General features: G+C 46.1%; 2 protein-coding genes across 2 annotated transcripts in view; one reads left to right on the top strand and one right to left on the bottom strand.

Moving 5' to 3' along the window:
- The window catches only part of LOC140358175 (uncharacterized), a 28,385-nt gene extending 7,853 nt beyond the window's left edge, over positions 1–20,532 (bottom strand). The window contains exons 1-2 of the mRNA XM_072442859.1: positions 20,380–20,532; positions 1,811–2,000 (exon numbers count right to left, since the gene is read on the bottom strand). Of these exons, the coding sequence (XP_072298960.1) occupies positions 1,811–2,000; positions 20,380–20,420 (231 nt within the window). The 5' untranslated portion in view covers positions 20,421–20,532. The remainder of the gene's footprint in view (positions 1–1,810; positions 2,001–20,379) is intronic.
- Positions 20,533–21,795: 1,263 nt separating this feature from the next.
- Positions 21,796–26,493, top strand: part of scn4ab (sodium channel, voltage-gated, type IV, alpha, b) — a 31,198-nt gene continuing 26,500 nt past the window's right edge. The window contains exons 1-4 of the mRNA XM_072442866.1: positions 21,796–21,890; positions 25,472–25,618; positions 25,791–25,928; positions 26,082–26,200. Of these exons, the coding sequence (XP_072298967.1) occupies positions 25,487–25,618; positions 25,791–25,928; positions 26,082–26,200 (389 nt within the window). The 5' untranslated portion in view covers positions 21,796–21,890; positions 25,472–25,486. The remainder of the gene's footprint in view (positions 21,891–25,471; positions 25,619–25,790; positions 25,929–26,081; positions 26,201–26,493) is intronic.

The following is a 26,493-nucleotide window of genomic DNA, read 5'->3' as shown; positions in this document are numbered from 1 at the left end:
TGCAAACGGCTTGGTTTGATATTCGCCCCCACCCTTGTGAAGAGCGATCTGGCTCCCCCGCCCAACCCGTGACGTAGTCTCGGAGCGCGTGTGTGCCCCGCCCACCCGAGACGTAGCCCCACAGCTGTCTGCTGTAAGCGCGATGGACATATACATATATACATATATATACATATATATACATATATACATAGAGACAGACAGACAGACAGACAGACAGACAGACAGACAGACAGACAGACAGACAGACAGAGAGAGAGAGAGAGAGAGAGATATATATAGATCTATATATAGATAAAAGTCTATATCCATCGCGCTCTTATTTCCTGGTTTTTCGGTATTGGATAGAACTTCTCTCCGTTTATTTTCCCAGTTGCTGCATCAAGTGCCACGTGTGATAATAGTAAGGAGTGCGATATCATTAATGAAGTTTTGGGCCTCTTTGAGCCGTGTTTCGTCGTAAATCGAAGCAGTTTTTAAAGGTTTTATACAAAATGAATGTCATTGATTTACATTGAATAATATGCCCCAATAAGCAATTACCAATAGTTTGTGATCTCGGCATTCCATTGATCTGTAGCTGTACTCATTCTGTCCGTAAGAGTCCACAGAAAAACAATGTCCACTTGTATTTTTCCTGAAGTTATCCCATTTGTAGTAAACAGCGTTTTTTTCTGTGAAAATAATCTCAACTAAAGCTCGTCCGACGCATTTCTCTGTCCATAACAAAAAATCGGATAAATTTCCTCGATGGTGTTTGGTATGCTTGTTTTCCTCATACTGTTAGCTACAGAATGAGACCATGCACGAATTTGTCCACGGGTTCGGTTTTTACAGCCTCCGGAAAAATATATGCGCTGCCATCACCGCGCTTCATACACGTGGGTCCATCTTGTTTATCCGCACCTAGCACCGTGTAAAGATGACGTAGAACATTTTGATTGACATATTATTCTAGCCAATGAGCCAAGCTTGGGTGTGGGTTTTAGGAAAGAGCCAGAGCTTGTGTTTACAATACAGATGCATAAAAGCAGTAAAGCGAGTTTTTTCGGCGCACGGCGACAAGTTTTCTGATCTTGTTGGCCTTTTGGACGTATTTTTCGTTAGATATATGTATTAATATACCAATATTTCCACCTCTAAATGGGAAATTCATGGGTAAACATATTTACACATTTTCACATACATTGTATTTAGCAGTTATAATAGATATTAGTGGTCTACAAAACATCAAAATGTATGTTTTATGATCATAGAGGAGCTAAAATTGTAATAAAACAGTTTTGCACAGTTGGCACATATTTGGATTACTTGTTCTGAATATACTTTTTGATACAAAAAGGTCAACAGCACCAAAATGCCTGTTCCCAGAGATCTAAAACTGTACACAGTTGTTCAAACATCATGTACAGTGAACAGCATAAGCACACAATGAAGTATGTTGTGCTTAGGACCTTTACAAATTGACAATATTCAGGCGAGACTAAAAAAAAGTATGTATTTTGAATGTTTGGGCTTCTGTAGTGTAAGATCCTCTTTTAATAAGCAATGCCATTTGGGTCCAACCATTGTGCACAGGGCCAAATAGGCGGATGGTAACAGGTTAAATGCTAATCTAAGAAAGGAACTTTTGTATAATATGCCCCAATGCTCAGTTATAAATTTCAGTGAGCCGTTTTGTCGAGAAAGCCATTTAAGAATGGAAAAATATATGAAAAATACAATCAATGTTTGCAGCAAGAAACAACCGGTAATAAGCTTACGAATGAGTTTTTTGTGTGTGACATTTACTAAAGACCTGTATATTTACCTGGGCTTGAGTAACGTGGCTCACACTCAGGTCGATTCCGGCTGCTCTTTCTTTTATGTCGAGCAGGACGTTTAACTCGGTCTCCATCATCAGCATCCATTTGGAGAGTCCGTCCAGGAAGTCCTTGACCGTCTCTATGTAGGAGAACGTGTCCAGGGCATAACAGGACAGCGCCTCCTCCAGCTCGGCCCTGTTCAGCACAAACATGCCTTTAAATGTCGGTGTAATCCCTCATTCGTCCAGGCGTGTTCCATAGTAGAAAAAGCTTCAGTTGTAGTCATCTGGACTCAGTTTGAAAAAATAGACGTTTCGACTCTCATCCAAGAGTCATTGTCAATAACAGAATTTAGGTCGAGAACTCCGATATTAATACTGTTCTGTGGTAAGACCCGCCCATTGGGAGGAGCCTTCCTGAAGTAGAAAGAGTTGTTTGTTTCAACAGAAACTCCCCTTTGTATCTACCGAGCTAGCCTATTCAGAATCTTAATGGGCTATTAGAAACCTCTTTGTCTTTGTGAGACCCTGGCTCGACCACCCTGAGTACCTGATTAGCATCTGAATGTCCTTTACCTTTCCAGGGGTTCAGAATCCCATTATAAATAACAGGAAGATGAAACCTAAGCCCTCCATTTCTGTTTAAAGAAGGTCTTTCTTTTTTAACAAAAATAGCTTCCTTGACTCCTCTTTCAAACCATCTTTTCTCCCTGCTTAAAACCTTCACCTCACCGTCTTCAAACGAGTGATTAGAGGCTTCAAGATGGAGATGCACGGCGCTCTGAGGTCCTGAACTAGTATTTCTTCTGTGCTGATAAAGCCTCTTGTGTAGAGGCTGTTTCGTCTCACCTATGTAACGTTCTTTACAACTTTCTTCACTGCATTGGATCGAATAAACTACATTGCTCTGTTTTTGAGTCGGCAACTTGTCCTTTGGGTGAACCAGTTTTTGTCTTAAAGTGTTTCCTGGTTTAAAATAAACAGGGACTTCGTGTTGTCTAAAAATTCTCTGCAATTTTTCCGACAGGCCAGACACATAAGGGATAGAGACACCCTTCCTTCTCTGTTCAGTTTCCCTTTTGTCCTGCTTCTTGGTTCTCTTCACTCTGTTGAGAGCCCAAGCGGGGTAACCACAGGCTGAGAGGGCATTTCGGACATGTTTTTCCTCTTTCTTCTTGCCCTCTGAGCTGGTGGGCACACCTTGAGCTCTGTGTTGTAAGGTTCTGATCACCCCCAGCTTGTGCTGTAGTGGGTGGTTGGAGCCAAAGAGCAGATACTGGTCCGTGTGTGTAGGTTTCCTATATACTTCTATTTGGAGTTTCCCGTCCTCTCCTCTGATCGTGGAACAATCAAGAAAGGCCAAGCGATTCTCCTTAGCGTCTTCTCTTGTAAACCTAATATGTGGGTCCACAGCATTGATGTGATCAGAGAAGGTTTCCAGCTCTTGTTTCTTGATTGTTACAAAAGTATCATCGACATAGCGGAGCCACAGTTTTGGGGCTATGCCTGAGAATGAGGACAGTGCCTTCTTCTCAAAGTGCTCCATGTACAGGTTGGCCACTATGGGAGAGACGGGCGAGCCCATGGCACAGCCATGAATCTGTCTGTAAAATTGTCCCCGGAATTGAAAGTAAGTGGTGTTCAGACAGATGTCCAACAGTTTACATATGTGTTCAGGTGTCAGTTTGGTCCTTTCCTGTAGGGTGGTGTCTTCCTGCAGTCTGATCCTCACTGCTGCTACTGCATCAGAGGTCGGGATGCAGGTGAACAGGGACACAACATCATATGAAACCATGAGGTCATATGTGTGCTGCACAGATGCACAAAGGAGGTTCCACTCAGACCCATAGTGTGCAGCACAGATTCCATCACCTACAATGTGGCCAAGCATTTAACAACTATATTGGCTCCGCTTGTGGGGAATTCGGAACATCATGTGGAAAACACGCACAACTTTGTGGATAAAGTGAAACATCTCCAACTGGACCCAGATGACCTCATGGTTTCATATGATGTTGTGTCCCTGTTCACCTGCATCCCGACCTCTGATGCAGTAGCAGCAGTGAGGATCAGACTGCAGGAAGACACCACCCTACAGGAAAGGACCAAACTGACACCTGAACACATATGTAAACTGTTGGACATCTGTCTGAACACCACTTACTTTCAATTCCGGGGACAATTTTACAGACAGATTCATGGCTGTGCCATGGGCTCGCCCGTCTCTCCCATAGTGGCCAACCTGTACATGGAGCACTTTGAGAGGAAGGCACTGTCCTCATTCTCAGGCATAGCCCCAAAACTGTGGCTCCGCTATGTCGATGATACTTTTGTAACAATCAAGAAACAAGAGCTGGAAACCTTCTCTGATCACATCAATGCTGTGGACCCACATATTAGGTTTACAAGAGAAGACGCTAAGGAGAATCGCTTGGCCTTTCTTGATTGTTCCACGATCAGAGGAGAGGACGGGAAACTCCAAATAGAAGTATATAGGAAACCTACACACACGGACCAGTATCTGCTCTTTGGCTCCAACCACCCACTACAGCACAAGCTGGGGGTGATCAGAACCTTACAACACAGAGCTCAAGGTGTGCCCACCAGCTCAGAGGGCAAGAAGAAAGAGGAAAAACATGTCCGAAATGCCCTCTCAGCCTGTGGTTACCCCGCTTGGGCTCTCAACAGAGTGAAGAGAACCAAGAAGCAGGACAAAAGGGAAACTGAACAGAGAAGGAAGGGTGTCTCTATCCCTTATGTGTCTGGCCTGTCGGAAAAATTGCAGAGAATTTTTAGACAACACGAAGTCCCTGTTTATTTTAAACCAGGAAACACTTTAAGACAAAAACTGGTTCACCCTAAGGACAAGTTGCCGACTCAAAAACAGAGCAATGTAGTTTATTCGATCCAATGCAGTGAAGAAAGTTGTAAAGAACGTTACATAGGTGAGACGAAACAGCCTCTACACAAGAGGCTTTATCAGCACAGAAGAAATACTAGTTCAGGACCTCAGAGCGCCGTGCATCTCCATCTTGAAGCCTCTAATCACTCGTTTGAAGACGGTGATGTGAAGGTTTTAAGCAGGGAGAAAAGATGGTTTGAAAGAGGAGTCAAGGAAGCTATTTTTGTTAAAAAAGAAAGACCTTCTTTAAACAGAAATGGAGGGCTTAGGTTTCATCTTCCTGTTATTTATAATGGGATTCTGAACCCCTGGAAAGGTAAAGGACATTCAGATGCTAATCAGGTACTCAGGGTGGTCGAGCCAGGGTCTCACAAAGACAAAGAGGTTTCTAATAGCCCATTAAGATTCTGAATAGGCTAGCTCGGTAGATACAAAGGGGAGTTTCTGTTGAAACAAACAACTCTTTCTACTTCAGGAAGGCTCCTCCCAATGGGCGGGTCTTACCACAGAACAGTATTAATATCGGAGTTCTCGACCTAAATTCTGTTATTGACAATGACTCTTGGATGAGAGTCGAAACGTCTATTTTTTCAAACTGAGTCCAGATGACTACAACTGAAGCTTTTTCTACTATGCCTTTAAATATCCACAAACACTCAAACGCTAAAGAAGTCTGAAAGCCGTAGAAAGTGCTGCTGCGCAAGTAATACGACTTTTAATTGTTTTTTTTTTATAAATACAGCAACAAAAATGTATAAGAATAATAAGAATAAAAATAAATAAAAAACCAGGGCTGGGCAGGACCATAGTGAACTCAAGATAACTAGAGTGCTTCCCGGTGGTCGAGTGGTTAAGGCACAGGACACATATGCCGGGCTCCAGGTGCGGCCGGCCACAATGTTGTGAGTTTGCTGCATGTCCTCCCTTCTTTCTCATCACCCATTCCACACTTCCCTCTCCTGTCTAATAAAGCCTACGGGCAACAAAATCATTCGAAAAAATTAGCAGGTAAGCAGGTTGGTAGAGTCCAAAGGAAAGAGGGGTTAACAGTTAAAGTGCCCATTTTCAAGTTGAGTCCGACGGTTATTTTTTCCATTGTGCGTATGTCAGTTTGTCAGTTATGATGTCTAGTGACCTGCAGATGACCTCTGAATGTTACCATGGTGACAGGAATGCAGGAGTAAGGTTGTACCATAGAACTGGAGATTTATGACGTCTCTGCGTACAGAGCAGAGACTTCATATTTTGAACGTTGGAAACAACTTTTCCATCAAATGACTGATTTGGGATTAAAATGAACTCACAGAGCCATTTTCTCTCACAAGATAAAAGCTAAAACACTAAAAAGATTATGTGGTTTTAGTAAGCCATCATCTGATTGCAGACTTTGTCCTCAAATAAATGTACTGTACATAATGTTTTGTGTTCCGCATGTTCATTTAACTATTTTATAATCGATAATGAACAATATTACCTTTGTAACTACGTGGCCAAATGTCAATGCGAAACAATGGCTGCATTATTCCAGATCATTTTCTCTGATCAACTCTGACTCAGCATGCGTGCTGATTGGTTGAACAATGGTGTCAAAACCCAACTCCTGTCAGAGAGAGGGAGAAGACAAACTCAGTTCCATCAGGAGGTCCACCCAGATAGGATCTCAGGAGAATGGGCTCATCTCTGGCCTAAGCTAACCCACAGAGCAAAGAACATTCCAGAGAGACACACCCGTGGAAGCTAACGTTTCTCTCCGATAAATAAGAATTCTGTGCCCGTTCATTTTAGTGTGATTTAAACTGGATCATGCAAACTCAAGCAAAGGACCTTTTTACAACATTTCAAGTCTACAACAAAACTTGGATTCAGGACATTCTCTTCACACCAGCCTCATCGGTGAATCACCGCAACAGTACTTTTTATCAGAGGAACGCCTCAGATCCAAGGAAACCGCAGATCACTGAACCAGATCCGGTGCTTCTTCAGCCTGACACTGTCCTGTCCGTGCCCTGCCCAGTGTGTGGTCTGAGCTGCCACAGTCTCTCCCAGTGTGACCCTCGAGTGAACCCTGGAGGTGACACACAGGCCCATCTCCTCAGGATCAGAAGCTCCTGCTTCTTCTTCTTCATATGAAAAATACATGTATTTCACAATCTGGCTGATGAAATTATTTAGAATCAACATCAGCTTCCTATGTTATTGACTCATTTGCATATGGGTGACTCCACATTAAAGTGTACCAAATTTAAAATAAAAGATGTTTTTAAATTTCAACTCACATCAGAAAGTACCACCTCTAGGCATCATAAAAATCCCATAAAGGAGATAAATGGATGAATGTTCATTTGTACAATTGACCCCAGCAAACTTACTTTGGACATAACATAGTTTTGGGCCTAACTTTGGTGGACACGAAACTCTGGAAACAGATTTCTCCCTCGCTAACCGTCTGTCGGACTGCTGAGCATTCTGTGCGAGTTGCCGATTTGGGTCGGGCAGTGTTGCAAAACTTGGAAGTAAGATGTTGGTTTTCCCGCGCGGTAAACAATGTTGTTTCCACGTAACAACTCGTAAAAAGATCAAAATTATGATTGAACGTTGCTGCATCGTCGTCGTCGTCGTCGTCGTCGTCGTCGTCGTCGTCGTCGTCGTCGACGACGACGACATCCGAGTGTTGCATTACCGCCAGACTTTATTCCTCAGACTGTCGTAGTCCGTAAAAGTACTCCTTCCATTGCTTTGGTGTTACAAAGCCCATGAGGTCATGATATGTCTTTGTGACTAGAATAGTTGTTGTTGTTTCAGAGACCGACCGGCTTTATTCCAGGGAGACTCTTCTTCATCTTCCTCTCCTTCTTTGACGTTCAGTTGTTGTTGTTGTTGTTGTTGTTGTTTTATGGCGGTTGGCATCCGAGTGTTGCATTACCGCCAGACTTTATTCCTCAGACGTTTCGTAGTCCTCAGACTCTGTCGTAGTCCGTAAAAGTACTCCTCCCATTGCTTTGGCGTTACAAAGCGTTCAGTGCTTCCACCGTACAGCTTTATTCTTTAGGCTTCATTCTATAGGCTTTAATATTTCCACTGATGTCGCTGCTTGGTAGCCGTGCGTCTACGAGACTGGGCGAGGACAGGAGACCACCCCCACCCCCATCTCGTCACTCTGATCACTCTGACTCCCCACAAGCAGACCCCCATCACTCCGACTCCCATTTAGCGCCTTCAACCTGTTTTCTATATCTGCCCAATCAAGCTCCTTTGTTCCAAGGAATCTCCCTGCAGCTTTAGCAATGATCCTGATCCTTTCAGTTCTGCTTTGAGCCTGAGCAGCACAGTTTACAACATCCACCATAAAGAGTACAAAATCCTCTCTATCCACAACCAGGGTATTCTCGTTACATTACCGCCAGACTTTATTCTTTAGTGCTTCTGCCGTACATCTTAAGCATAAAGCCTAAAGAATAAAGCCTAATTCTTAAAGCTTTATTATTTGGGCTTTATTCTTAAGGCTTTATTCTTAAGGCTTTATTCTTAAGGCTTTATTCTTAAGGCTTTATTCTTAAGGCTTTATTCTTAAGGCTTTATTCTTAAGGCTTTATTCTTAAGGCTTTATTCTTAAGGCTTTATTCTTAAGGCTTTATTCTTTAGGCTTTATTCTTTAGGCTTTATTCTTTAGGCTTTAATCTTCTATTCTATCCAACACTACCCACGCTTATGCAGTGTGTCATGTCTGAAATCTCTCTCTCATAAGTGGACGGACATGAAGAACACTACAGTACTTGTACCAGTCCTTCATCATCAGAAGTATTCAGATTTCAATCCATTTGTGATCAAAGCATTTGCAGTTATTGACTCAGGTGTTTTTTAAATTGAAGTCAAATCAATTGGTTTGGAGAAGCGTTTGGAATTAATATGATTTCCATCCATCCATCCATTTTCTACCGCTTGTTCCCTTTCGGGGTCGCGGGTGACTGGAGCCTATCCCAGTGACATCGGGCCTTAGGCGGGGTACACCCTGGACAGTGGCCAACTCGAGACATAGACATCACAGACAGCCATTCACTCTCACATTCATTCACTAGGGCCAATTTAGAGTCATCAATTTGCATCACATGCATGTCTTTGGACGGTGGGTTTTTGTGTTTTATTTTAAGGAATTAATAATACATGTTATTAAAACGTCCCTGTTTATTTGTTTGAAATTACAAAAGTGAGTCCAAGTCCAGTCCCAAGTAAGGATTTCACAATATCAAATTGCAGTGTTTGCGATTATTGTGAGGAAAAACATCACAATTTAATGATTATTCATGATTATTGAGACAAAACAACAGTGAAATCAAAATTGTGGTCTATTTGTTTAGGTCTATTTTTTGGACAATAGATTGAAATAAAAATACTTCATTTTGCTTCTAAAATTGTCACTATTCTATATGTTTTGCTGCTCTTATGAATATATTGTGACCTGAATATCACTGGTTACATCCAACTATTGTGTCTTAGTCCATTTCATCAAGTCAAGTCATCAAAACAATGACTCAAGTCTGACTCGAGTCCAAGTCACGACTGGGGATGTCACGATTATTAGGTTAATTGATAATTGTGATATTTCAGGTCACAATATAATGGTAAGAACCAAAAAATAAAAATCGTGACGATTTTAGAAGCAAAATTAAGTATTTGTTGTTCAATATACAGCCCAAAAAATAGACCTATTTATTTTTTGTAAATCAACTCACAAACTTGAGGAACAGTTACAGCAGTGTTGTGCCTGAACACCATAATTTTGGTGAACGTGAACTGAACGAACGGTATTACTGCTGACGAACGATAATATGAACGCGTTCATTCTGGTGTCTGTGAACGGCAAAATCGTTCTTTTTTATTTTCGTTCAATAAAGTGTTCTAGAGACTTCCAGGCAAAAAACACACCGTTAAGTTGCCCAAAAAGAGCCTGTGTCTGGCAAGTGTGAGAGCTCCAGAGTTGTAGAGGCGATAGATCGCTGAGACAGAGATTTTGCGTGTTGCACCGCGCTGCGCATGCGCATTAAAACAAAAAGCAGCATTGACACGACCCCAACGTGAAGTCAACAGAGCAGCAACGATTCACCCTGCTACGACCAGTTACGTGAGTTTTATGAAAAGGTCGGTGAGGATGGGAACAATCGAACATTTCTGTGCAAACTTTGCCCAGCAAGTTTTCCCACATGTTTTTGAGAATATACTCTGGGGCTGAAAGCTGCTGCTGCTGCTGCTGCTGCTGCTGCTGCTGCAATAAACTAATACAATAATTGCTGCCTGTGGTTGTATTTGGGCTGTGGAAATAATTTAGAACAATTATTGCATAATATTGAAAAAAAGAACTGAACTAGTTATTTTTTTTGGAGCTGTGAACTTAGTTCAAAATTTTGAATTATGAACTATGAACTGAACTAGTTCATGTAGAAAGTGAACTTTCCCAACACTGAGTTACAGTAACAGTATCATGTGGACACAAACAGCATGTGTCATTAACTTTGCTCATGTGTTTGTTCTGTGTCTTTGCTCTTGCTCTTTTGCTTATCTCCTCCAGGTTTTGCCGACTGCAGCACAAGTGTTTAAACCAGGGCACATTCCAGAGCAAAGTCACTCTGCCTCTTATCAACTACACTTCCTCTGTCCGTGCTTCTCATTCCTTGGCGCCCCCTATCTAAGTGGATGAACATTTCTGTAGATCTAAATCTGAAATGCATTTGTGTCTCTGAGTTTTGTAAAATGTGTATGTAATAAAAGAAAAAATATAACAAATAGAATTCCAAAGGCCTAAACTTGACAAATGAACAGTTCCTAACTAAACTCTGACCTTTGCCTAATCCTGAAAGTGCTAAAAAATACTAAAGTCAGAATGTTAAGCTCCGCCCCCGCAACAAAACACCAAACTTTTTATGTAAAGTCTGGGAAGAGACATTATTCTTTCTGCCACAACTCGGGTATTTTTGACTCCCTGGGCCTCTGCCAATAACAACATCGCTGACGATGGATTATTGAGCGTTGTTTGGATATTACGGCAACATAGAGGAACGCCTCGGTCCGTATGACGGGGAAGAGGAAGAGGAAGCGTGACCTGGTCGGTGACGATATGAACAGCGGGGAGGACTCCCCTGGAGCCACTGATCCTGTGCAGCGTAGGGCGTCTTCTTGCTCGTCTATGGAGGGCTCTCTCAGTGAGGAGCAGGGCGGGGGGTTGCAGATATCGGGGATGTGAGTTCAGAGTGTAAGGTGTTCATAAAGCTCGCGCAGGATAATGCGTCCTTTAAGGGGTGGGATCCGATGGCGTTGACAAGGAGCCTGACTGTAGCTGTGGGAGTGGTCAAGCATGCGAGTGTCCTTAGGGATGGCTCGCTGCTGGTCGTGTGCAAGGACGTGGCTCAGCAAAGGAAGGCGATTGAAGCTAAGTGTCTGGGGGGGAAGGACATTCTTGTGTCTGATGCTGTAAGAGGCACGGTCAGGGGAGTTATCGTAGGCGTCCCTACGACGACATCTGTGGATGACATAAAGGAGAATTTGACTGGAGCTAAGGTGGTGGATGCTAGGCGGTTGAAGATGACCCGGGATGGGGTAAGGTGTGACAGCCTGTCGATAATGATTAGATTTGAAGGTGGGATCCTGCCTCGTGTGGTGTGCGTTGGGTACATGCGCTATGGCGTACGCCCATATGTTCTGCCGCCCCTGCGTTGCTTCAAGTGCCAGCGCTTTGGGCATATTGCAGCGGTCTGTAGAGGGAAGCAGAAGTGTGGTAAATGTGCAGGAGACCACGAGTATGGGAAGTGTGACGACGGAGCAAAACTCAAGTGCTGTAACTGTGGGGGAGAGCATAGCTCTGCCTACGGGGGATGCGTGTTCAGCAAGAGGGCTGCTGAGGTGCAAAAAGTTAGAGCCTCTCAAGGCATATCCTACGCGGATGCGGTCAAGAAGGTGTCTGGTAGTCAGGTGAAGGTGGATGCAGTGGGGGCTGCCAGTGCTGCTGGTGTCCTAGGCGACAGGGGAGGGGGCAGCGTTGCCCGCGGCCAGGGGGAGGTCCCCACTGGGATGCCTGTGAGTGTGGCTTCCACGGGCAGAGGCCCTGTGGGTGTGGAGGATGTACTGGTTGTGAAGAGGAAAGATTTCTTCCTCTTTATGGTGGAGGTGATTAACTGTACTGGTCAAACCAAGAAGAGATCCGAAAAGACTAAGATCATCGCTAAGGCTGCAGGGAAGTACTTTGGAGCTGGGGGTCCCGAGTGGACGGAGATAGAGGATGCGCTGCGGGAAGGCACCCTGCCCCATTCTGACAGTGGGAGTGGGGGGGCTCCCGATGCTCCGTCAGGTTCCGGGGGCTCATAATGGCGGTGGTTGTCTTGCAATGGAATGCGCGTAGTCTTCGTGCTAATGGCCAGGAATTTAAGCATTTTGTCTCTACCTTGTTGAACAAGCCTCACGTTATGTGCGTGCAGGAGACTTGGTTACGACCTAGGTGGGGTTTTGGGATACAAGGGTATGTGTGTGTTAGGAATGATAGGGAGCAGGGTAGAGGCGGAGGTGTGGCTGTGTTTGTCCGAGATGACCTAAATTACGTTGTTGTCAGTGTGAGTAAAGCGCCGGAGGCTCTGGCGGTGAGGGTCTGGCTGGGTGGTGAAGCTGTTACTGTGGTTAACCTTTATAATCCGTGTGGTGAGTTAACATTAGAGTCCTTACATAGTATCGGTAAGGATGTTCGGGGAAAGGCCGTGTGGTGTGGGGATTTTAATGCGCATAGCGCTTTGTGGGGCGGTAGTGGTACCGATAGGTATGGGCAGGTGGTAGAGGGTTTTATCAATCAAAGGGAGTTGGTTTGTCTGAATGATGGGAGTGGGACCCGCTATGATATGGGGACCGGTACGGAAAGTGCAATAGATCTTACGCTTGTGTCCAAGGAGTTAGCTGGTGTTTGTAGTTGGGAGGTTCTTGGTAATCTTTCTTTTGGTAGCAATCACTATCTAGTCCGCACCGAGATTGGCTTTGGGAGCTGTGTGGTCAGGGGGACGAGGATCCAGAGGTGGCAGTTGGCAAGGGCGAACTGGGGGGCTTTCCTGAGGAAAGCTGATGATGGTTCTAGGGTTCTGCAGGAAGGAGGATTGACTCAGGTGGATGATCTCAATAGTGCAATTGTCTCGCTCATCACGCAGTCAGCGGTAGGCACGATTCCTAAGAGTGGTGGTAGTGGACATAGGAAGCGGGTGCCGTGGTGGAATGAAGCATGTGGTCATGCTGTTAGGGCGAGAAATGCGGCGTTTCGCCGGCTAAGGGTTACCCACACTGAGGGTGCCCTCATTGACTACAAGAGGGCCCGCGCTGTTGTTCGGAAAACTGTAAGAACGGCCAAGAGTGCCTATTGGCGGCGGTATTGTTCCAAAATTGGGAGAGAAATGTGTCTCGGGGATGTTTGGGGGATGATTAAGCGGATGCATAGGGTTGAGCGCCGTCATGGGACCCCGGTCCTAATACTGAATGGTGTTGAAGCAGTCAGCGACGTTGACAAAGCTGAACTGTTGGCCAGCACCTTTGTGTCGGTGCACAGCTCTGACAATCTCTCACCTGCGGAAAGGCACTACAGGGAGAGTACTCTGGCCCAGAATTCTGAGCTGATTGGGCACCAGCCTTCGACTCAAGATGACCTTGACCTTCCGTTTAGTTTGTTTGAGCTAAGGAGAGCACTTTCTAAGGCGAAACAGACAGCCCCGGGTAAAGATGAGGTGTGCTATGACATGCTCTCTCATTTGACTGATGACACGCTTGGGCTAGTCCTGGGTCTTTTCAACCGTGTTTGGGATTCAGGTTGTGTTCCATCTGCGTGGAAACAGTCTACGGTGGTGCCGGTTCTGAAGCCGGGTAGGCCAGCGTCTGACCCTTCAAGTTATAGGCCGATTGCCTTGACGTCGCAGCTCGGGAAAACGATGGAGCGCATGGTTACCGAGCGGTTGGATTACTTCTTGGAGAGTCAGGGTTTGCTTCCCGCGCACCAGAGTGGTTTCCGTAGGGGCAGGAACACCATGGATTCCGTGTTGTGTTTGGAATCTGATATCCAGCTGGCCAGGGCTCAGAAAGAAAAGGTTATTGCGGTGCTCTTCGATGTGGAGAAGGCGTACGATATGGTTTGGAAGGATGGGCTCCTCATTAAGCTGCGGAAGTGTGGTGTGAAGGGTAAACTGTTTAACTGGGTCCGGAGCTTTCTGTCTGGCCGGCGTATCCAAACCAGAGTGGGCGCTGCTTACTCTGGGGTCTATGGGGTGGAGAATGGGATCCCGCAGGGGAGTGTGTGTAGCCCTATCTTGTTCAATGTTATGATTAAGGACATCTTTGACGACGTGGATGGGTCTGTTGGGAGGAGCCTTTATGCTGACGATGGCGCTCTATGGGTGAGAGGGAGGAATCTCCGGTTTTACGAGGCGAAACTGCAAAGGGCAATACAGCAGGTGGAGCAGTGGACCCTGAAGTGGGGGTTTAAACTGTCCGTACGGAAGTCTCAAGTGATCTGTTTCTTCAATGGGCATAGGGACGTCTCCCTTCGACTGCATGGGCAGGTGCTCGAACAGGTCAGGGAGGTGAGGTTCTTGGGGGTCACCTTTGACGAGAGGCTTAGTTGGCGTCAGCACATTGATGAGGTCAGTGGTAAATGCAAAAGGGTGAATAACTTGCTTAGTTGTCTATCCGGCCAGGACTGGGGGGCCAGCAGAAGGTCGCTCCTGGGTATTTATCGGGCCGTCATGAGGGCGGCTATTGATTATGGCTGTATAGCCTACATGTCTGCGGCTGAGACTAACTTAAAGAAGCTTGATGTGGAGCAAGCCCAGGCCTTGCGCATCTGCTGTAGGGCTTTTAGGACCTCCCCTGTCTCGGCGCTGCAGGTTGAGTTGGGGGAATTGCCGTTACGGCTCCGGAGGCTAGAACTTCTGTTGGCTTACTGGGTGAATGTGCAAGGTCATACGAGCTCTCACCCGGTGAGGGACTTTCTCAGGGTTGATGGGGGGCAGTGTGAGGCTGGCGGTATGGTTTTTAGCCAGGTAGGAAATGCGAAGGCGCGGCTTGCGGGGGTTGGTGATCTGCGTGTGAGCCCGTCGGTGGCTTTGTCTGCTATAGCTCCGTGGAAGTTTGTCCCGGCTCCTGTTGATGTTAGCTTGCATGGCAAGCAGTTTGCCGTTCAAGCGCTCATCGATAAGCACTCAGGTGATGTGTTTATTTATACCGACGGGTCTAGGGATCCTGAGAGTGGGCGTACTGGCGCCGCTTATTTTGTGCCTGACCTGGGGCTGGCGGTCAAGAAGAGGTTGACAGATCGCCTTTCTGTTTTCACGTCGGAACTCATAGCGATACGGTTGGCATTGGAATGGGCGGAATCTGCTTTGCAGTGTTGCGGCATTGTGGTGGCCTCTGACAGCCTTTCTGCATTGCAAAGCATTAAATCTGGGAAATCGGATTGCAGACAGGATGTGTTGAATGGCATCTTCTGTCTGATGCTCTCCCTGTCCAGGAAGGATGTGAGGGTTTCCTTCTTTTGGGTCCCTGCGCATGTGGGGGTGGATGGTAACGAAATGGCTGATGCACTGGCTAAACGTTCCCTTAGGCGGCCATCAATTGATGTGGCGGTTGAGTTAAGCAAATCTGAAATCAAGCCCGTTATCAAGAGTCATGTGGTCGGCCTTTGGCAGGAATTTTGGAGCCACTGTGTTACTGGACGGCATCTCTATCACATACAGGGTAGTGTGGGTCCTTGCGGGTCTATGGGCAGGAACGCGTGGGAGGAAAGGGCCTTCGCCCGCATGAGGATTGGCCATACTGGACTCAATTGGTCACTGAGTAGGATAGGCAAACACCCGACCGGTCTGTGTGGTCACTGTCGGGTGCCAGAGACTGTCGAGCATGTGCTGATTTGCTGTGAGGCTTATGATAGAGAAAGGGCCGGGTTGGCCTTGTGGTTTCGGAATAATGGGCGGGAGTTCAATCTGCGGAACGTTCTGGCGATTCAGTCACAGGGTTTGTGTCAGGCTGTGGTTGCTTACTTATGTAGCACAGGGCTGGGTAAACGTTTATAGAGGTGGGGGGTGTTGGAGACTGAGCCGAGGATGAGGAGCAAGAGGATGTTCTAACGCGCTTTGACTTCATGGGCCTAGAAACACCAAAGTGATGGATGTTGTTGTTGTTGTTGTTGTTTTATGGCGGTTGGCATCCGAGTGTTGCATTACCGCCAGACTTTATTCCTCAGACGTTTCGTAGTCCTCAGACTCTGTCGTAGTCCGTAAAAGTACTCCTCCCATCGCTTTGGCGTTACAAAGCCCATGAGATCATGATGTGTTTTTGTGACTAGAATAGTTGTTGTGTCAGAGACCAACCGGCTTTATTCCAGGGAGACTCTTCTTCACCTTCCTCGCCCTCTTTGACGTTCGGTGCTTTGGAAGTACAAAGCCCATGAGATCATGGGACGTCTTTGTTGTTTTACAAAGCCCATGAGGTCATGGGACGTCTTTGTCGTTTTATCCTTTAGAAGTCCTTCTTCCATCACTTTGGCGTTTCTAGGCCCATGAAGTCAAAGCGCGTTAGAACATCCTCTTGCTCCTCATCCTCGGCTCAGTCTCCAACACCCCCCACCTCTATAAACGTTTACCCAGCCCTGTGCTACATAAGTAAGCAACCACAGCCTGACACAAACCCTGTGACTGGATCGCCAGAACGTTCCGCAGATTGAACTCCCGCCCATTATTCCGAAACCACAAGGCCAACCCGGCCCTTTCCCTATCATAAGCCTCACAGCAAATCAGCACATGCTCGACAGTCTCTGGCACCCGACAGTGACCACACAGACCGGTCGGATGTTTGCCTATCCTACTCAGTGACCAATTGAGTCCAGTATGGCCAATCCTCATGCGGGCGAAGGCCCTTTCCTCCCACGCGTTCCTGCCCATAGACCCGCAAGGACCCACACTACCCTGTATGTGATAGAGATGCCGTCCAGTAACACAGTGGCTCCAAAATTCCTGCCAAAGGCCGACCACATGACTCTTGATAACAGGCTTGATTTCAGATTTGCTTAACTCAACCGCCACATCAATTGATGGCCGCCGAAGGGAACGTTTAGCCAGTGCATCAGCCATTTCGTTACCATCCACCCCCACATGCGCAGGGACCCAAATGAAGGAAACCCTCACATCCTTCCTGGACAGGGAGAGCATCAGACAGAAGATGCCATTCAACACATCCTGTCTGCAATCCGATTTCCCAGATTTAATGCTTTGCAATGCAGAAAGGCTGTCAGAGGCCACCACAATGCCGCAACACTGCAAAGCAGATTCCGCCCATTCCAACGCCAACCGTATCGCTATAAGTTCCGACGTGAAAACAGAAAGGCGATCTGTCAACCTCTTCTTGACTGCTAGCCCCAGGTCAGGCACAAAATAAGCGGCGCCAGTACGCCCACTCTCAGGATCCCTAGACCCGTCGGTATAAATAAACACATCACCTGAGTGCTTATCGATGAGCGCTTAAACTGCAAACTGCGGTGCCCTCCCAGCGACTCCTCTAAGCTTGCCATGCAAGCTAACATCAACAGGAGCCGGGACAAACTTCCACGGAGCTATAGCAGACAAAGCCACCGACGGGCTCACACGCAGATCACCAACCCCCGCAAGCCGCGCCTTCGCATTTCCTACCTGGCTGAAAATCATACCGCCAGCCTCACTCTGCCCCCCATCAACCCTGAGAAAGTCCCTCACCGGGTGAGAGCGAAGAAGGACTTCTAAAGGATAAAACGACAGAGACGTCCCATGACCTCATGGGCTTTGTACTTCCAAAGCACCGAACGTCAAAGAGGGAGAGGAAGATGAAGAAGAGTCTCCCTGGAATAAAGCCGGTTGGTCTCTGACACAACAACTATTCTAGTCACAAAGACATATCATGACCTCATGGGCTTTGTAACACCAAAGCAATGGGAGGAGTACTTTTACGGACTACGACAGAGTCTGAGGACTACGAAACTCTAAGGAATAAAGTCTGGCGGTAATGCAACGCTCGGATGTCAACCGCCATAAAACAACAACAACAACAACAACAACTACGAAACGTCTGAGGAATAAAGTCTGGCGGTAATGCAACACTCGGATGCCAACCGCCATAAAACAACAACAACAACAACAACAACAACAACAACAGCAACACAACAACTACGACAAAGTCTGGGGAATAAAGTCTGGCGGTAATGCGACACTCGGCTGTCGACTGCCATAAAACAATAACAACAGCAACAACAGTCTAAGGAATAAAGTCTGGCGGTAATGCAACACTCGGATGCCAACCGCCATAAAACAACAACAACAACAACAACAACAACAACACAACAACTATTCTAGTCACAAAGACATATCATGACCTCATGGGCTTTGTAACACCAAAGCAATGGGAGGAGTACTTTTACGGACTACGACAGAGTCTGAGGACTACGAAACGTCTGAGGAATAAAGTCTGGCGGTAATGCAACACTCGGATGCCAACCGCCATAAAACAACAACAACAACAACAACAACAACAACAACAACAACAACATAAAGTGATGTTTAGTTCCACCCAAAAGCTCCACAGCAAAAGTTCTTATTAAAAAAATGTTCTGTTTCTGGTCGATTCAACACCATCTCCCTGCTCTGCTCCAGGACAAGCTCTCCCAATGTGCCTGACTGACAGGGGGAGCACTGACTCCACCTGCAGGTGGCGCACTGACTCCCTGACTCCACCTGCAGGTGGAGCACTGACTCCCTGACAGATCGGAGGCAGTGCGTGCGGCTGGGAAAGAATGTCTCAGACACTCGGACGATCAGCACAGGAGCTCCACAGGGCTGTGTACTTTCTCCCCTGCTCTTCTCCCTGAACACAAACTGCTGCACCTCCAGCCACGCCTCCGTAAAACTGATCACGTTTGTGGACGACACCACCCTCATCGCCATGACGACACCACCCTCATCGGGCTCATCTCGGACGGGGATGAGTGCATCTACAGGAGTGAGGTGGAGCGGCTGGTGTCCTGGTGCAGCGGTAACAACATGGAGTTCAACGCCCAGAAGACGGTGGAGATGATCGTGGACTTCAGGAAAGGCAAAGCCCCCCAGCCCCCCCTCACCATCTCAGACTCCCCCATCACCACCGTGGACTCCCTCCACCTTCTCTGCACCACCATCACCCGGGACCTCAAGTGTGAGCCCACCATCAGCTCTCTCATCAAGAAGGCCCAGCAGAGGATGTACTTCCTGCAGCAGCAGAGGAAAGCAAAGCTGCCAGCGGAGATGATGTTGGAGTTCTACACGACCATCATTGACTCCATCCTCACCTCCTCCATCACTGTGTGGTACGCTGGAGCCACAGCCAGAGACAAACAGAGACCTCTGCTGAGAAGGTGATCGGCTGCAGACTTCCATCTCTGCAGGACCTGTACGTCTCCAGGGCTCTGGGACGAACAATTCAGATCACAGCCGACTCATCTAACCCTGGACACGGACTATTTGAGCCACTCCCCTCAGGCAGGAGGCCACTCCCCTCAGGCAGGAGGCCACTCCCCTCAGGCAGGAGGCCACTCCCCTCAGGCAGGAGGCTACGTTCCGCCAGTTTCTTTCCCTCTACCGTTGGATTCATGAACACCTCTTAAACACTGCCACTTCAACAATAATTAAATCACTCACTGCACTTTCTGCACTACATATGTAAACTCGACTGTAAATTTTGTGTACATAGTAAGTCTATTTTTATTTTTATCCTATAGCAGATTTTTTTTTTAATCTTAAAATGTTTGATTATTATTGTACATCTTTTTATTTTGATTATTATATTATTTTGATTATTATTGTAAAATGTCTCTAAATAAATGAATGTTAAATTAAAAAGATGTTCAGGAAATACTCCTTGTAGCGCTGGGCTTATTTTGCAGCCTCCAGGTCTTTTTTTTAGATTTATACTATTGATATTCTGGACAATATTATCTCTAACATGTCACGCTCACCATAATGTACTGAAGGCGACTTGTTTGTTTTGTTTTTCTTTCGTTTTCCCAGCCCGTGGTACAAGGACATGGGACATGTTTGAACACTTACCACCAGGGGGAGCCACTGTGCTTTTGTCTTCTACCAGGATGTAGTTCAAATATATGACGCAGGTGTGTCATTATGGTGTATTTTGGACCTCATAAATCACAATAATGATCTAAAACAACAAGCTCTAGATCAATGTTAGTCCAGACCTGGACCTGGAGCAATGGCGTCGTGTCCTGTCCACTCAAATATGCACAAATCACTCTAAATACAACTCCGAGTGACAAGAGGAACTATTATAATATGGTTAAAAGCTCCTGAAATGGCACAGGATAATGAAAGCTCTGTGACACATGTTCAGGGCCAACAGTGTTTGTTGTAGAATCTGACAGCAGCAGCATAGGAAATACACTTCTGGTTTGGTTAAAAACAATAAAGATTTCTTATGTTCCATCCCATAAATTGTAACACATGAACAAAATGCACAGACACAGGAACTTGTCCTGGTGATATCGTTGTATATGTACTGTATATAGACATAATCCCAATTCTGGACCAAGGAAATAGGTTATAAAACAAAAGACCCTTTGTTCCATATTTACAGGAATGTCACGAGTGTAGTTTACCTCGGGGACGTGTCCTCTTGTGTTGTCTTCTCTTCTTCCATCGCGGTTCAACGAGGCTTCATGAGCTGAGAATGAGAAAAAACATCTGTGAAGAATGTTTAACCCGAACACACTAAAGTAACGCGATAAGTTTCGTTTTCTCTACATCAACAACGACTTGAGGCGGAGGCGCACCCATAGTTACGCAGTCCCTCGCTGCAGACGCAACTGTGTCATGAAGCTGCAGAGGCGGAGCGCCGCAATCACACGACTGCACTGAGAAGACTGCTCTGAGAAGACTGCTCTGAGAAGACTGCTCTGAGAAGACTGCTCTGAGAAGACTGCACTGAGAAGACTGCTCTGAGAAGACTGCACTGAGAAGACTGCACTGAGAAGACTGCACTAAGAAGACTGCGCTGAGAAGACTGCTCTGAGAAGACTGCTCTGAGAAGACTGCTCTGAGAAGACTGCTCTGAGAAGACTGCACTGAGAAGACTGCACTAAGAAGACTGCGCTGAGAAGACTGCACTGAGAAGACTGCACTAAGAAGACTGCGCTGAGAAGACTGCACTGAGAAGACTGCGCTGAGAAGACTGCGCTGCAGGGCCGCTACTAGCCATTTCAGTGCCCTCTTGCCCCCCCTCTCCGTGCCCCCATGCACCCAACCCAATTCGAACGTGTAAATACAATTTAATAAGCATTACAGGTGGGGTCTGGGGCCCTCAACCAAAAAGCTTTGAAAAAAATTATATATTTTTTTGAATTGCACCCCCCAAACTGGAGGAGTGGCTACAACCTGGAAACATCAGACATCTCAGTCCAGAAAAGTGCAGCTTAAGAACAGCAAAGATACTGAAGAACCCTGTTGCTCAGAGTGTGTTGCTCAGAGGTTGTGGGTTAGATTCCGGAGCACTCATGTCGGGAATCTCATATCTCTCTAATGCACTTGTTCCTCAGCTGTCAAAGTCTGAGCCAGAGAAGTCACTGATACATGCACGTGCACGCTCTCGAACACACACACACACACTCACACACGGTCACACACACACACACACACTCACACACGGTCACACACACACACACACACACACACACACTCACACACGGTCACACACACTCACACGGTCACACACACACACACACACACACACACACTCACTCACACACGGTCACACACACTCACACGGTCACACACACTCACACACACACACACTCACACAAACACACACACACACACATACACACACACTCACACGGTCACACACACACACACTCACACACACACTCACACACACACACACACACATACACACACACTCACACGGTCACACACACACACACATACTCATATACACTCACACACACACACGCACACGCTCTGCTCACGCTCGCTGTCAGATACTTGTACAACTCGCTCCCAAACACATGAACAAGTGTCACTGACTCGGGGTCCACAACCACCAACAAAACCACTGCCACAACAGCTCTGCGACGAGAAGGAGACTAGGAGACAAGAAGGAGACGAGAAGGAGGTGAGAAGGAGGCGAGAAGGAGGTGAGGAGAAAGGAGACATGGAACTTCTGCTGTTACGTTGGGCACATGATTCTGTGGAGAAAAGAAAAGAATCTGACAGACGCTCCGAAAGAAGACGAGGAAAGCTGCTGTGACACACGTGTGTGAACATAGGAGTTAAGGAGACAAGGAGACACGTGTGAGGAGACGAGGAGCAGGATGCAGCTGGACTTTGCTACAGAAGCTGACGTTGTGTTTGTGTTTTGCACTTTGACCCAAAGCCTGAATAAGATCCTCACCTGAAGGAGCCAGGGATGGAGACAAGGAGCTAGGGAAGGAGACAAGGAGCAAGGGAAGGAGACAAGGAGCTAGTGAAGTAGCAGATGAGCTAGAGAAGGATACAAGGAGCTAGCGAAGGAGATGAGGAGCTAGAGAAGGAGACGAGGAGCTAGAGAAGGAGACGAGGAGCTAGAGAAGGAAACAATGAGCTTGTGAAGGAGATGAGGAGCTAAGGAAGGAGCAGGTGAGCTAGAGACGGATACCAGGAGCTAGAGAAGGACACATGGAGACAGAAAGTGCCATTTTTTATCTCTGTGATGCGTCCGATTTATTTCCCATTGTTTTTTTTTTTATGGCCATTATCAATGTTTTTGATTCTCGATGTCGATAAACTCGACACATGTTTCGTGTAATAACGTTATAACTATAAAGTTAGTTCTGTTCGCACAGGGCTCTGCGCTGCAGAAGAACAATCTCATAATAACACATCTGAACAGAAGTTTTCTGCTGTGGTCAAACTTCCTGTGCTTTAGAGCCACTGTGGCCTGGAGCCAGAACCTTCTCATCAATGCAAGCTCAGGATTAGAACCATCAACAAAACACAAAGGGTAAGACCAAAGATCTGCGACCAGGTCCAGGCTCAGGTCCCGGTCCAGGTCCAGGTCCCGGTCCTGGTCCCACAGGTCCTGAAGGGACCAAGGTCACATGAGCTGCTCCTGTTTTTAGACCAAAGTGATCTGTGTGGGAAGAAGTTCCAGAGCCGCTGTGAGGATTCAGTTTCAGATCCACTTTCATCCACAGCCTTTGGTCTCAGACTGAGGCCCGGACCGGACCCTAAAGACCACCAGACTGGACTGATGCTCCACCAGAGACTTTACAGCAGCGCTGCTTTGAAGTCTCTTCTCTGACCAGGACCAGGACAAATGTGTGCATCAGCACTTGAGCAGCAGCATTCTGGATGCCCTGCATGTTCTAGATGTAGATGTTCTGGATGTAGATGTTCTAGATGTAGATGTTCTGGATGTAGATGTTCTGGATGTAGATGTTCTGGATGTAGATGTTCTGGATGTCCTGGATGTTCTGGATGTAGATGTTCTGGATGTTGATGTTCTGGATGTAGATGTTCTGGATGTAGATGTTCTGGATGTAGATGTTCTGGATGTTCTAGATGTAGATGTTCTGGATGTAGATGTTCTGGATTTTCTGTATGCGCTGGATGTAGATGTTCTGGATGTAGATGTTCTGGATGTTTTGGATGTTCTAGATGTAGATGTTCTGGATGTAGATGTCCTGGATGTTCTAGATGTAGATGTTCTGGATGTAGATGTTCTGGATGTAGATGTTCTAGGTATAGATGTTTTGGATGTTCTAGATGTAGATGTTCTGGATGTCCTAGATCAGGGGTGCCCAATACGTCGATCGCGATCGACCGGTTGATCGCAGAGGCAGTGGGGTCGATCACGTCGAAGTACGCCGGAAAGATCCGGAAAGCGTCGAGGGTTAGCCTTAGCGTCAGGGTTAACCCTAACGCTAACGCAAAGGAAGGAGGAGAGAGGAAGTTCTGGTTAAGCTCAACCTTCTGTCATTAGCGTAGTTGTGGTCAGTATATTCTATTTTCAAAATACTGTATTAAATGGTCTAGTTAAATAGCAGATTGTCTCTGTCCTTTTATATTGCACATTTGTATATGATAAACAATATTATCATTGTGTTTCTATAGCCTAATTATGGTTAATTATGTTTTTTAAAGATAATACTAAATTATAAAATAATTTAGATCTATGGGTAGATCTTCAGACTTTGTTGAATATAAAAGTAGCTTGTGAGCCGAAAATGTGTGGGCCCCCCCTGCTCTGGATGTTCTGGATGTTCTGGATGTAGATGTATGTTCTGCAGACAGGAGCTGCTTTGTTGCAGCCGCTCTCGTTAAACAAGGCTGACACTTGTTGAGACACCTGCAGAGGTCAAAGGTCAAGGGCCAAGGCTGAGTAGAAGCTGACAGACAGGAATGTGACACAGATGCCCTCCCGTCCTCTTGTATCCCTGACAGAACCCTGACCCAGAGTCTGCAGCAGGAGCAGCCAAAATTGAATCATTGATCAATACTTATGACCCTGATACACAAGGAGGTAGGATATAGGATGTAGGATATAGGAGGTTGGAAATAGGAGGTAGGACATAGGAGGTAGGATGTGGGAGTTTGAATGTAGTAGTAAGAACATAGCAGTTGGACATAGGAGAAAGGACATGGGAGATAAGGCATAGGAGTTAAGAGGTAGGAGGTAGGACATAGGAGGTAGGAATCAAGACATAGGAGTTAGGACACAGGAGTTAGGACACAGTGGTTCTGTAAAAGTGAATGAGACTTTCGTGTCTCTGAAGTGAAACCAGAGAAAGACAACAGCTGCTGCTGCCATGACAACCACAAATGCACTAGCACACAGCCGAGCGCACACAAACACACACACACACACACACACACACACAGAGACACAGAGACACACACACACACACACACACAAACACTCACACAGTTATACACACACACACTCACACTCACACACACAAACACTTACACAGTTACACACACACACATTCACACTCACTCACACACACACACAGAGAGACACACACACTCACACTCACTCACACACACACACACAAACACTCACACAGTTGTACACACACACACACACACACACACACACATTCACACTCACACACACACACACACACACACACAAACACTCACACAGTTATACACACACACATTCACACTCACACACACACACACACACACACAGACACACACACTCACACACACACACACACAAACACACACACACACACACACACAAACACTCACACACACACACACACACACACAAACAAACACTCACACAAACACTCACACACACACACACACACACACACACAGAGACACACACACACACACAGAGACACACACACACACACACAGAGACACACACACACATACGCAAGCAGGCTCATATTTTGTTTATTTCATTCAAAGTTTTTCTTACATTTAAAGTTTTCTTTTGTCAGCTTCACATCAGAAATGTTCAGTATTGGCACTTTTTACTTGAGCATTGATTTATTTACTTATTTGAACCTGGGGCCATTTTTCCCTTAATTTTCTTCTTCTTCTAATTGGTCTTGATATTTGGCGCAGGACAGTGTCGCTGTGAGACTAAAGTGCAAGCCTCTTTTTTATGTTCACTTTTTCTCATGATCTCCTCATACTTATTATAACATACAACATACATAACATAATATAACGTAACAATCTTTTCTTCTGCAGCCCTTGCAATGTGAGATGGCGCTGGTGCTGCCCCCTGTTGGCGCAGAGCTCTTCAGACCTTTCACGCTTCAGTCTCTGCAGAAACTACAAGAAAAATTTGAAGAGGAGCAGAAACTCGCACAAAAATGCCAAGAAAACAACATTGAGGTTTGAAAGTGCAACACACAAATGTACAAAAGACATACAATGTATGCAAATGTACAGAAATGTACATTCTCTGGGCCGCCCTCTATCTGAGATCAAGACATAATATGACAAATAACTAATTAACATTTGAAAATATCTAATGAAAAATGTGTTACTTGTTTATCTGTTGCAGATTTCTGAGGATGATTTACCAAAACCAGTGTCCGACCTGGAGGCGGGGAAACCCCTGCCTTTCATCTATGGAGAACCTGCCCCCGAGTTTCTCAACACGCCATTGGAGGACCTGGACCCCTTCTACCAATCACAGAAGGTTTGAGAGCAAACCAATCAATCAGAGCCCATCTGGGCCTTTCTACTAATCACAGACACTTTTGACAGAAAGTGTATGTGGTGTCAGAGGATCCTGCACGAGGCCCAATTAAAAGTGTTATATTTTGAACAGGTTTGCCTCTTGTTGTTTCAGACGTTTATTGTTTTGAGCAAAGGAAACGTGATCTACCGCTTCAACGCTGATCCGGCGTGTTACCTGCTGTCGCCCTTCAGTCTCCTGCGACGGCTGAGCATCAGGATCCTCATCCATTCATATCCTTAATCGTCTCACCTTCACATTCACCGCACGACAACTCAAACCTAACAACCTGACCCCTGACCTTGCCACCCGCATCCTCATCCACTCACACCCTTAGTGTGATCACTATTTACCACACAAAGACCCAAACCCGACTCTATCACTTCACTCGTATCCTTTTACATTTACCACATTTAATACAATGCACAATGGACCTCTTACCCCAGACTCTGCCACCACCACCACAACAACAATACAACAACAGCAACAGCAACAACAACAGCAACAACACAACAACTCTAAATAT

This window comes from Eucyclogobius newberryi, unplaced genomic scaffold (genome assembly GCF_026437365.1).
Source record: "Eucyclogobius newberryi isolate DKJ021-1_F unplaced genomic scaffold, fEucNew1.0.hap1 SCAF_13, whole genome shotgun sequence".
Taxonomy (NCBI): Eukaryota; Metazoa; Chordata; class Actinopteri; order Gobiiformes; family Gobiidae; genus Eucyclogobius; species Eucyclogobius newberryi.
This window is presented reverse-complemented; position numbering and strand designations above follow the sequence as displayed.